The sequence below is a fragment of the Ranitomeya imitator genome, chromosome 3 (assembly GCF_032444005.1).
Source record: "Ranitomeya imitator isolate aRanImi1 chromosome 3, aRanImi1.pri, whole genome shotgun sequence".
NCBI classification, from domain to species: domain Eukaryota; kingdom Metazoa; phylum Chordata; class Amphibia; order Anura; family Dendrobatidae; genus Ranitomeya; species Ranitomeya imitator.
Window position 1 is genome coordinate 81,482,987 of NC_091284.1, and position 12,853 is coordinate 81,495,839.

Genomic DNA, 12,853 nt, shown 5'->3' on the forward strand with positions numbered 1-12,853 from the left:
AAGTAGTGTGAACCAAGTGCCGTATGCCGTTTACATGTGCCAGTAGTATTCACTAACTGCAGGGTATTTTCTCATAGGTTTTGTGTGTCTGAGGTGTAAGGGTATGTGCACACGATGCGGATTTTGCTGCGGATCCACAGCAGTTTCCCCTGAGTTTACAGTTCAATGTAAACCTATGGGAAACCAAAAACACTGTGCACATGCTGCGGAAAAAACCGCGCAGAAACGCAGCGGTTTATATTCCGCAGCATGTCACTTCTTTCTGCGGATTCCGCAGCGGTTTTACAACTGCTCCAATAGAAATCCGCAGTGAAATCTGCAGAAAAAAACGCTATAAATCCGCAGCGGTTTTTCACTGCGGATTTATCAAATCCGCTGCAGAAAAATCTGCGGTGGACCTAGAATACGTGTGCACATAGTCTAAGGAGTCCGGACCTCTGGCATCATGTATGTATCCTCTGCACCGATTGTAAAGCAGAAGGTAGAAGGAAGGTTTTGTGATGACACATGAGTAAAGTGACACCATCTTTTCCTGACCGCTTGTCTCTTCACCGTACTTGCGCCCCTACGGTCACTGACTGCGCACTGACTTCTCTCTGGCGGTGTAAATGTTACTGTTATGCTACATAATGATGTCCTGCAGCTCCCAGATCGGTGAAAAGAGCTTTTCTTCTAGAGAGAAGACGAGATTGTGACATAATGTTTTTTTTCTTGGGAAGGGTGGAGTATTTGAGGGAGTGACTGTATTTGGTGTTCCCAATGTAAAAAAAAAAAATGCTTTTTCTGGTTCCAAATCCACATGTGTTTAATATCATTCTGTTCTTCATTGCTGCTTTGGGCGTGTGGTCGTCCTGTGTCGTTTCCAGCAGGTTTTAGTACAAGGATGTTGCTTTTCTGACTTTCTCTCCTGTATCTCTGCTGTTAATAGCTTAGGGCCAATGGAGGCGACAGAGTGTTTCCCAACCTCGTGTAAATACAGCACTTTTTCCCCCCTCTGCGCTTTTTAGACTTAGTCCGGCTACGAATTCGCCCCTCCCTACTCTCCTCCAGTCAGTGCCCCCTCCCTACTCCCCTCAAGTCAGTGCCCCCTCCCTACTCTCCTCCAGTCAGTGCCCCCTCCCTCCTCTCCTCCAGTCAGTGCCCCCTCCCTACTCTCCTCCAGTCCGTGCCCCCTCCCTCCTCTCCTCCAGTCAGTGCCCCCTCCCTCCTCTCCTCCAGTCAGTGCCCCCTCCCTACTCCCCTCAAGTCAGTGCCCCCTCCCTACTCTCCTCCAGTCAGTGCCCCCTCCCTCCTCTCCTCCAGTCAGTGCCCCCTCCCTACTCTCCTCCAGTCCGTGCCCCCTCCCTACTCTCCTCCAGTCAGTGCCCCCTCCCTCCTCTCCTCCAGTCAGTGCCCCCTCCCTCCTCTCCTCCAGTCAGTGCCCCCTCCCTACTCCCCTCCAGTCAGTGCCCCCTCCCTCCTCTCCTCCAGTCAGTGCCCCCTCCCTCCTCTCCTCCAGTCAGTGCCCCCTCCCTCCTCTCCTCCAGTCAGTGCCCCCTCCCTACTCTCCTCCAGTCAGTGCCCCCTCCCTACTCTCCTCCAGTCAGTGCCCCCTCCCTACTCTCCTCCAGTCAGTGCCCCCTCCCTACTCTCCTCCAGTCAGTGCCCCCTCCCTACTCTCCTCCAGTCAGTGCCCCCTCCCTACTCCCCTTCAGTCAGTGCCCCCTCCCTCCTCTCCTCCAGTCAGTGCCCCCTCCCTCCTCTCCTCCAGTCAGTGCCCCCTCCCTCCTCTCCTCCAGTCAGTGCCCCCTCCCTCCTCTCCTCCAGTCAGTGCCCCCTCCCTACTCTCCTCCAGTCAGTGCCCCCTCCCTACTCTCCTCCAGTCAGTGCCCCCTCCCTACTCTCCTCCAGTCAGTGCCCCCTCCCTACTCTCCTCCAGTCAGTGCCCCCTCCCTACTCCCCTCCAGTCAGTGCCCCCTCCCTACTCTCCTCCAGTCAGTGCCCCCTCCCTACTCCCCTCCAGTCAGTGCCAGTGTGTCGCCCCATCCCGGACCAACTTTTAAAAAGATATAATGTTAAAAATAATAAACAAAAAAAAAAATTGTACTATTCTCACCTTCCGACGTCCACCGATGCTGCCGCCAGCTTCCGTTCCCAAAAAAAATGCATTTTATCACTGGGAACGGGAGCTGGCGGCCGCATTGCGCGTATCAGGACAGCTTTGTTGGATGACGGAGGGTGAGTATATAACTATTTTTTTATTTTCATTTTTTTTTAACAGGAATATGGTGCCCACATTGCTATATACGTGGGCTGTGTTATATACTGCGTGGGCTTTGTTATATACTGCGTGGGCTGTGTTATATATTACGTGGGCTGTGCTATATATTACGTGGGCTGTGCTATATATTACGTGGGCTGTGCTATATATTACGTGGGCTGTGCTATATATTACGTGGGCTGTGCTATATATTACGTGGGCTGTGCTATATATTACGTGGGCTGTGCTATATATTACGTGGGCTGTGCTATATATTACGTGGGCTGTGCTATATATTACGTGGGCTGTGCTATATACTACGTGGGCAGTGTTATATACTACTGTACGTGGGCAGTGTTATATACTGCATGGGCTGTGTTATGTACTGCTTTGCTGCTATATACTACGTGGGCTGTTATATACTGCGTGGCCTATGTTATATACTATGTGGGCTGTGTTTTTTACTGCCTGGCTGCTATATACTACGTGGGCAGTGTTATATACTGCGTGGGCTGTGTTATATACTATGTGGCTGCTATATACTACGTGGCTGTGGTATATACACTACGTGGCTGTCTGTATTATATACTACGTGGCTGTGCTAAATACTACGTGGCTGTGCTAAGTGCGACGTAAAGACATATTCTAGAATACCCGATGCGTGTTATATACTGCGTGGGCTGTGCTATATATTACCTGGGCTGTGCTATATATTACCTGGGCTGTGCTATATATTACCTGGGCTGTGCTATATATTACCTGGGCTGTGCTATATATTACCTGGGCTGTGCTATATATTACCTGGGCTGTGCTATATATTACCTGGGCTGTGCTATATATTACCTGGGCTGTGCTATATATTACCTGGGCTGTCCTATATACTATGTGGCTGTGCTTTATACTATGTGGCTGTGCTTTATACTATGTGGCTGTGCTTTATACTATGTGGCTGTGCTTTATACTATGTGGCTGTGCTTTATACTATGTGGCTGTGCTTTATACTATGTGGCTGTGCTTTATACTATGTGGCTGTGCTTTATACTATGTGGCTGTGCTTTATACTATGTGGCTGTGCTTTATACTATGTGGCTGTGTTACGTGGGCTGTGCTATATAGTATGTGGTTGGTATATTTTACGTGGCTGTGCTATATACTACGTGGCTGTCTGCTATATACTACGTGGCTGTCTGCTATATACTACGTGGCTGTCTGTGCTATATACTACGTGGCTGTCTGTGCTATATACTACGTGGCTGTCTGTGCTATATACTGCGTGGCTGTGCTAAGCGAGACGTACATGCATACGTAGAATACCCGTGCGTTAGAATCGGGCCACCATCTAGTAATAATAATAATCTTTATTTTTATATAGTGCTAACATATTCCGCAGCGCTTTACAGGTTGCACACATTATCATCCCTGTCCCCATTGGAGTTCACAATTTAAATTCCCTATCAGTATGTCTTTGGAGTGTGGGAGGAAACCGGAGAACCCGGAGGAAACTCACGCAAACACAGAGAGAACAGACAAACTCTTTGCAGATGTTGTCCTTGGTGGCACTTGAACCCAGGACCCCAGCGCTGCAGTGCAAACCACTGAGCCACCGTGCTGCAAAACTCCAACCCATTGTGCATCTAAAGAAGCTGTTGAACTGTGCATTTTTGGTACTCTCCCTCTCTATAGGCTTATATAGGGAACCTGAAAAAAAATGTATGTAGAAAAAAAGGAAAGTTGCATTTTTAAGTGCAGATTCAAAGTTTTTCTGTATAAAAAAAAATACTGCTTGAAATCTCAATGCATTAAGGAAAAGGAAAATAAAAAACAACCCCTAATCAGAGAAGATCGTTATTCTGTATTATTGTGCAGACACCCATAGAAAGTATACAGATGAAAAGCAGGAGGAAAAAGCCCTGCAGCATTTAGATTGTCAACATGGCCTGAAAGGTACATGAAACTCGCTCTGTACGGCACGTGAGTGGAAAGGCAGCATTGTTGTGTCGTCTCTCTGCTTCCGGTCAGAATAAGGTCTGCATTTACTCCCTGTGCCTAAAGGCAATTGTAGCACCTATATATATATTTTTTTTTTATTGACTTCAAATGCTGACAAATATTTTGCTTTTAAGGCTAAGTTAAGGTACAGCAGCCAAAAATCTGAATTCTGTCATGATATCCGTAATTTTGCAGGATAATATTGCGCAGTAATACTGCATTATTTCTTCTGGAAAAAAATGAGGGAATCTGTGACCTTGGCCCTTACTAATCCTCCAGTGCAGGAGTGCGGAGGCTCGTTTGTTATATTCAGATTTTTCTAATTCTATTGTCTGTGTACATGGTTATGGATTGAACATCTTGCCTAAGTTGCAGTACGTTCAGAGATATACAGGTGCTTCTCACAAAATTAGACTATCATCAAAAAGTTAATTTATTTCAGTTCTTCAATACAAAAAGTGAGTCATATATTATATAGTCATTACAAACAGTGATTTATTTCAAGTGTTTATTTCTGTTAATGTTGATGATTATGGCTTACAGCTAATGAAAACCCAAAAGTCATTATCTCAGTAAATTAGAATAATTAACAAAAAAAACCTGCAAATGCTTCCTAAGCGTTTAAAAAGGTCCCTTTGTCTGTTTCAGTTGGCTCCACAATCATTGGGAAGACTGCTGACATGACATATGTCCAGAAGGCAGTCATTGACACACTCCAAAGTTGAGTGGAAGGAAAAAGTGAGGTAGAAAAAGGTGCACAAGCAACCGGGATAACCACAGCCTTGAAAGGATTGTTAAGAAAAGGCCATTCAAAAATTTGGGGAAATTTACAAGGAGTGGACTGCTGCTTGAGTCATTGTGTCAAAAGCCACCACACACAGACGTATCCAGGACATGGGCTACAAGTGTCACATTCCTTGTGTCAAGCCACTCATGACCAATAGACAACACCACAAGCGTCTTACCTGGGCCAAGGAGGAAAAGAACTGGACTGCTGCTCAGTGGTCCAATGTGGAAACAGGAACACATGGGCTACTTGCACAGTGAACAAGTCTGTATGATCATGTTCACACACCACCAAGAAACCTGAAGACTCAAAAGAGAATAGTAAAACCAAAAACACTCAGTTTGAAAAAATGTTGCAGTAATCCGCAAGTGCTAGTAAAAAACAGGGTATTTGGTTGATACGTTTTTTGCAAAAAATGTATACTAAGCTGCTCTACCAATCTTCACGGTATACCCTTATCAGAGCAGTCCTAACTAATGTATGCAATCCCTATCTGATGTATTTAAAAACCTGATCATCTGTATATAACCTGTGTGAACAGGGTTCAGAGAGGAAAAATCCATGTGTGCATACAGGGTAGAACAGCTTTTGTGCAGATAGCCCAAGAGGAGTGGTGGAACTCCCCAGTCTTGTAGACACAAGAGAACAATTATGGAAACAGGAACACATGGGCTACTTGCACAGCTGTTCTACCCTGTATGCACACATGGATTTTTCCTCTCTGAACCCTGTTCACACAGGTTATATACAGATGATCAGGTTTTTAAATACATCAGATAGGGATTGCATACATTAGTTAGGACTGCTCTGATAAGGGTATACCGTGAAGATTGGTAGAGCAGCTTAGTATACATTTTTTGCAAAAAACGTATCAACCAAATACCCTGTTTTTTACATCTTTTACTAGCACTTGCGGATTACTGCAACATTTTTTCAAACTGAGTGTTTTTGGTTTTACTATTCTCTTTTGTGTCTTCAGGTTTCTTGGTGGTGTGTGAACATGATCATACAGACTTGTTCACTGTGCAAGTAGCCCATGTGTTCCTGTTTCCATAATTGTTCTCTTGTGTCTACAAGACTGGGGAGTTCCACCACTCCTCTTGGGCTATCTGCACAAAAGCTGTTCTACCCTGTATGCACACATGGATTTTTCCTCTCTGAACCCTGTTCACACAGGTTATATACAGATGATCAGGTTTTTAAATACATCAGATAGGGATTGCATACATTAGTTAGGACTGCTCTGATAAGGGTATACCGTGAAGATTGGTAGAGCAGCTTAGTATACATTTTTTGCAAAAAACGTATCAACCAAATACCCTGTTTTTTACATCTTTTACTAGCACTTGCGGATTACTGCAACATTTTTTCAAACTGAGTGTTTTTGGTTTTACTATTCTCTTTTGTGTCTTCAGTGGTCCAATGTGTTGTTTTCAGATGAAAGTAAATTTTGAATTTAATTTGGGAATCAAGGCCCCAGAGTCTGGAGGAAGAGTGGAGAGGCCACAATCCAAGCTGCATGAGGTCTAGTGTGAAGTTTCCACAATCAGTGATGGTTTGGGGAGCCATGTCATCTGCTGGTGTTGGTCCTCTGTGTTTTATCAAGACCAAAGTCAGCGCAACCGTCTACCAGGAAATTTTAGAGCACTTCATGCTTCCCTCTGCCAACAAGCTTTTTGTACATGGTAATTTCATTCTCCAGCAGGACTTGGTACCTGTCCACACTGCCAAAAGTACCAATACCTGGTTTACAAACAACAGTATCACTGTGCTTGATTGGCCAGCAAACTCGCCCGACCTTAACCGCATAGAGAATCTATGGGGTATTGTCAAGAGGAAGATGAGACACCAGACCCAACAATGCAGACGAGCTGAAGGCTGCTATCAAAGCAACCTGGGTTTCCATAACCCCTCAGCAGTGCCACAGGCTGATCGCCTCCATACCACGCCGCATTGATGCAGTAATTGATGCAAAAGGAGCCCTGACCAAGTACTGAGTGTATTTACTGAACATACATTTCAGTAGGCCATCGTTTTTCTAGCTGGTGTTATAAAGTATTCTAATTTACTGAGATAGCGACTTTTGAGTTTTCATTGGCTGTAAGCCATAATCATCAACATTAACAGAAATAAACACCTGAAATAGATCACTCTGTAATGACTCTATATAATGAGTTTCACTTTTTATATTGAAGAACTGAAATACATTAACTTTTTGATGATATTCTAATTTTGTGAGAAGCACCTGTACTTTACAAAAGCCACTAGAAGCATTAACTTTAGAATTTGGTAAAGACCCTTTTAAGGTCTGCCGCTTGCAATGGAGCGGTCCCGGGAGCGTAGCGAGGAGGAGCGGAAAAGGCGGCGGAGGGTGAGTATAGCAGGTTTTTTTTTTTTATTATTATTTTTAACATGACATATTTTACTATTGATGCTGCATAAGCAGCATCAAGAGTAAATAGTTGGGGACACACAGTGTTAATAGCAGCGGCAACGGAGTACGTTACACCGTGGGCCGTTACCGCTGCCATTAACCCTGTGTGAGTGGAGGGGATTACGAAGCGGGCGCCGGGCAGTGAGTGCAGGGGAGTAGGAGAGGGACTAATCGGACTGTGCCCGTCGCTGATTGGTCCCGGCAGCCATGACAGGCAGCTGCCGAGACCAATCAGCGAATGAATAACCATGACAGAAGGACAGACAGACAGACAGACGGAAGTGACCCTTAGACAATTATGTATATAGATAGATGTGTTCGTGCATAAATGGTGGCATTCATTATTCTGGTCCTTTCAACCTACACAAATAGTTTATGCAATGGCAGGTATCACCTGCACCTATTCATGAGTTGGACGTTCGCATGGAGCTTCACATGGACCCAAAAATTGTGGACGTCACTGGTCTGAAAATACCAAACTTTGCGTGTACTCAGTAATGGTGACAGTCGCAATCGTTGGCAAGACAAGTCAGATTCCACACACCCGCATCCTCTGACAATGCAGTGTGCCAATTATTCCTAATAATTGGATATGCTAATAGGAATCAAACCTCCTAAGATGATAAATGTAATTATCAATTACTGTGGTATTTATTACAAACATTGGCTATGCTATTACTCACACCCCAGTATTTGCAAAATCGATTTATTGATATTTTTAAAAAAATCATCTCGCCAATTTTTTCATGTTGAACTGGACGTATAATCGTGGCTTCTGAATTTTTTTATTTTTTTTTAAGTGTTATCAGATACTTTTCACTGCAGGCGTGTACTTTTTTCTTTTGTGTGATGCTGACCAATGATAAATAGGCAGCAACACTGCAGAAAAAACAGCATAGCTTAAAGCAGGCTTCTTTGTGTGTGAGATTTAATGATAATTCTCCAACCTCCTGGTCTAACCACCTGCAGGAGTCGTTGTGGAGGGAGAGGTAGTGCAGCTGAGCTTAGCTGTGTCACATTACAAACCCTTCTTTCAGCTCTCCTAGCACTGTCAGCTCTGCTGTACTACCCCCTACACTCACACTGCCTGTCCAGAGATGTCAGCATCACATTTATGTCTATTGCGCCCCTCTTTTCCACCTTGCAGTTTTCAAAACCTGATAACTACTGACATTTACAGTAGTTTCTCAGAATATACTCTGTAGAAGGTGATGATAGTTGTTGATCTTAATGTTCATTTTTTTCTTCCTTTTTCTAGAGTCCAAAAAGTGCGGTTCAATGTGGACGTTTTCTGCTTTGAATGGGAGGTCCAAAGATTGCCATGAGGATTTGACTGATTCAGATTAGCCGTTCCATACGGGTTGCGGGAGACGATATCATGTATCAAGGTACATATATGTATATGCATGCCTTTGTATTGGGTTTGCTGTTGCCCGTGAAATCTAAAAAATGGACGAATTAGAATTAATGGTGTTGGAGCATAATTATGACATGGTGGGGATAACTGAAACATGGCTGGATGAGAGCCATGACTGGGCTGTTAACTTGCAGGGTTATAGTCTGTTCAGAAATGACCGAATGGATAGGCGAGGGGGTGGGGTGTGTCTATATGTAAAATCGTCCTTAACCCATCCTGCGTGATAATATAGGTGAACCTAATGAAAATGTAGAGTCCCTGTGGGTGGAGATAAGGGGAGGGGGAAAAAATAATACATCACTGATAGGGGTTTGTTATAAGTCTCCAAAAATAATGGAAGCAACGGAGAATATCCTCATAAAGCAAATAGATGAAGCTGCGACTCAAAGAAAAGTCATTATTATGGGGACTTCAACTACCAACTACCCTGAGATACATTGGGGAACAGAAACCTGCAGTTCCAGCAAAGGTAATCGGTTTATGACAACTATGAGAGACAATTACCTTTCACAACTGGTTCAGGACCCAACAAGAAGGGGGGCACTGCTAGACCTAATATTAACCAACAGGCCAGACCGCATATCAAATATAAGGGTTGGGGGTCATTTTGGGAATAGTGATCACAAAATAATAAGTTTTCATGTATCCTTTTAATAAGATGTGTAGTAGAGGGGTTACAAGGACACTAAACTTCAGGAGGGCAAATTTCCAACGGATGAGAGAGGATCTTGGTGCAATTAACTGGGACGATATCCTGAGACATAAAAATACACAAAGAAAATGGGAGATATTTATTAGCATCCTGGATAGGACCTGTGCACAGTATATACCGTATGGGAATAAACATACCAGAAATAGGAGGAAACCAATATGGCTAAATAGAGCTGTAAGGGGCGCAATAAGTGACAAAAAGAAAGCATTTAGAGAATAAAAGGAAGTAGGTAGTGAGGAGGCATTAAATAAATACAGAAAATTAAATAAATTCTGTAAAAAGCAAATCAAGGCAGCAAAGATTGAGACAGAGAGACTCATTGCCAGAGAGAGTAAAAATAATCCCAAAATATTCTTTAACTACGTAAATAGTAAGAAAATTAAAAATGATAGTGTTGGCCCCCTTAAAAATAGTCTGGGTGAAATGCTGGATGAGGATGAGGATAAAGCCAATATGCTAAATTACTTTTTTTTCATCAGTATTTACACAAGAAAATTCGATGGCAGACAAAATGACTAGTGATAAAAATTCCCCATTAAATGTCACCTGCTTAACCCAGCAGGAAGTACGGCGGCATCTAAAAATCACTAAAATTGACAAATCTCCGGGCCCAGAAGCGATACACCCCCGAGTACTGCAGGAATTAAGTACAGTCATTGATAGACTATTATTTTTAATCTTTGAAGGGAGGATGCCGTGATTTTAGTATTTGTATTAATAATTATTGATTATATAATCAATTATTTTTAATACAAAAGTAAATGTAGTACTTTAATACTTTTTTATTTATTCATTTTTACTTTTGCCACTGGAGGCCGCCATTTTCATTAGTGTGGGTGTAAGTGTCTGGACACGACACTTGCACACCTCACTTACGGCAGCCATGGGCATAGGAACCAACAGTCGGGCTCCGACCGCTCCTCCTGCCTCTCAGCTGTGACTTGGACACGCCCCCTGGGCTGCTACGTCACAGCTGTGAGAGGAGATCGCGGCCATTTTGTTTTTTTCCTCTGTCATCGCACACACAGCTCAGTGTGTGCGATCATAGCAGGAGCTGCCAGGGAGAAGCTGCTGCTGGGAAGAGAGGCCCGGGGTGAGTATCTGCAGCCAGGAGCTGTGATTGCAGCCTGTACTTATTATTACAGCACAGGCTGCAATCACTGCCGACCTGTTCAGAGCAGAGCAGGGAGATCGTCACACTGCTCTGCCCTGTACATGACTCAGCACTTCCTGGGAGAGGACTGAAGGTAAGTACAGAGTTTTTATTTTCTTATGCATCTACCACTGCTACCTGTCCTTATATACCACTGCTACCTGTCCCTATATACCACTGCTACCTGCCCCTATATACCACTGCTACCAGCCCCTATATACCACTGCTACCTGCCCCTATATACCACTGCTACCTGCTCCTATATACCACTGCTACCAGCCCCTATATACCACTGCTACCAGCCACTATTTACCACCGCTACCAGCCCCTATATGCCACTGCTACCTGCCCTTATATACCACTGCTACCAGCCCTTATATACCACTGCTACCTGCCCCTATATACCACTGCTACCTGCTCCTATATACCACTGCTACCTGCCCCTATATACCACTGCTACCTGCTTCTATATACCACTGCTACCTGCTTCTATATACCACTGCTACCTGCCCCTATATACCACTGCTACCTGCTCCTATATACCACTGCTACCTGCCCCTATATACCACTGCTACCTGCTCCTATATACCACTGCTACCTGCTCCTACATACCACTGCTACCAGCCCCTATATACCACTGCTACCTGCTCCTATATACCACTGCTACCAGCTCCTATATACCACTGCTACCTGCCCCTATATACCACTGCTACCTGCCCCTATATACCACTGCTACCTGCTCCTATATACCACTGCTACCTGCCCCTATATACCACTGCTACCTGCTTCTATATACCACTGCTATCAGCCCCTATATACCACTGCTACCTGCTCCTATATACCACTGCTACCTGCCCCTATATACCACTGCTACCTGCTCCTATATACCACTGCTACCTGCCCCTATATACCACTGCTACCTGCTCCTATATACCACTGCTACCTGCTCCTATATACCACTGCTACCAGCTCCTATATACCACTGCTACCTGCCCCTATATACCACTGCTACCTGCCCCTATATACCACCGCTACCTGCCTCTGTATACCACCGCTACCTGCCTCTGTATACCACCGCTACCTGCCTCTGTATACCACCGCTACCTGCCTCTGTATACCACCGCTACCTGCCTCTGTATACCACCGCTACCTGCCTCTGTATACCACCTACCACTGCTGCCTGCCTCTATATACCATCTACGACTGCTACCTGCCTCTGTATACCACCTACCACTGCTGCCTGCCTCTATATACCATCTACCACTGCTGCCTGTCTCTATATACCATCTACGACTGCTACCTGCCTCTGTATACCACCTACCACTGCTGCCTGCCTCTATATACCATCTACCACTGCTGCCTGTCTCTATATACCATCTACGACTGCTGCCTGCCTCTATATACCATCTACGACTGCTGCCTGCCTCTATATACTATCTACCACTGCTGCCTGCCTCTATATACCATCTACCACTGCTGCCTGTCTCTATATACCATCTACGACTGCTACCTGCCTCTGTATACCACCTACCACTGCTGCCTGCCTCTATATACCATCTACCACTGCTGCCTGTCTCTATATACCATCTACGACTGCTGCCTGCCTCTATATACCATCTACGACTGCTGCCTGCCTCTATATACCATCTACCACTGCTGCCTGCCTCTATATACCATCTACCACTACTACCTCTGTCCTGTGTAGCTAATCTAGTCTTGTGTAGCTAATCCTGTCCTGTGTACAGTATCACACAAGATAGGATTAGATACACGGCGCAGCACAGTATCACACAGGACAGGATTAGATACACGGCTCAGCAGTCAGTATCTAATCCTCTCCTATGCACTCCTCTCCCCCTGCGTGTCTTTCCCCATTGTGGTTTATTATTTTTGTTGTGGGAGATGAGGGAGTCGAGGATTATGCGTTCGGTATGGTATAAAAAAGATTAATAAAGGACTTTATTCTGGCCGAGTCTTTATTTACAATACATGTGAGATCTATGTGGCGGCATTATGGGTGATCTATATGGCGGTATTATGTGAGAAGCATATGGTGGTATGTGAGAACACTGGCGGTATTATGTGTGATCTATATGGCGGTATGTGAGAACACTGGCGGTAT

General features: G+C 44.6%; 1 protein-coding gene across 4 annotated transcripts in view; it reads left to right on the plus strand.

The window, feature by feature from the left end:
* Positions 1–12,853, plus strand: part of ST3GAL6 (ST3 beta-galactoside alpha-2,3-sialyltransferase 6) — a 208,582-nt gene that overhangs the window by 48,170 nt on the left and 147,559 nt on the right. For all 4 annotated transcript variants that reach the window (XM_069761009.1, XM_069761007.1, XM_069761010.1 and 1 more), the window contains exon 2: positions 8,708–8,837. In XM_069761009.1, the coding sequence (XP_069617110.1) occupies positions 8,828–8,837 (10 nt within the window). In that variant the 5' untranslated portion in view covers positions 8,708–8,827. The remainder of the gene's footprint in view (positions 1–8,707; positions 8,838–12,853) is intronic.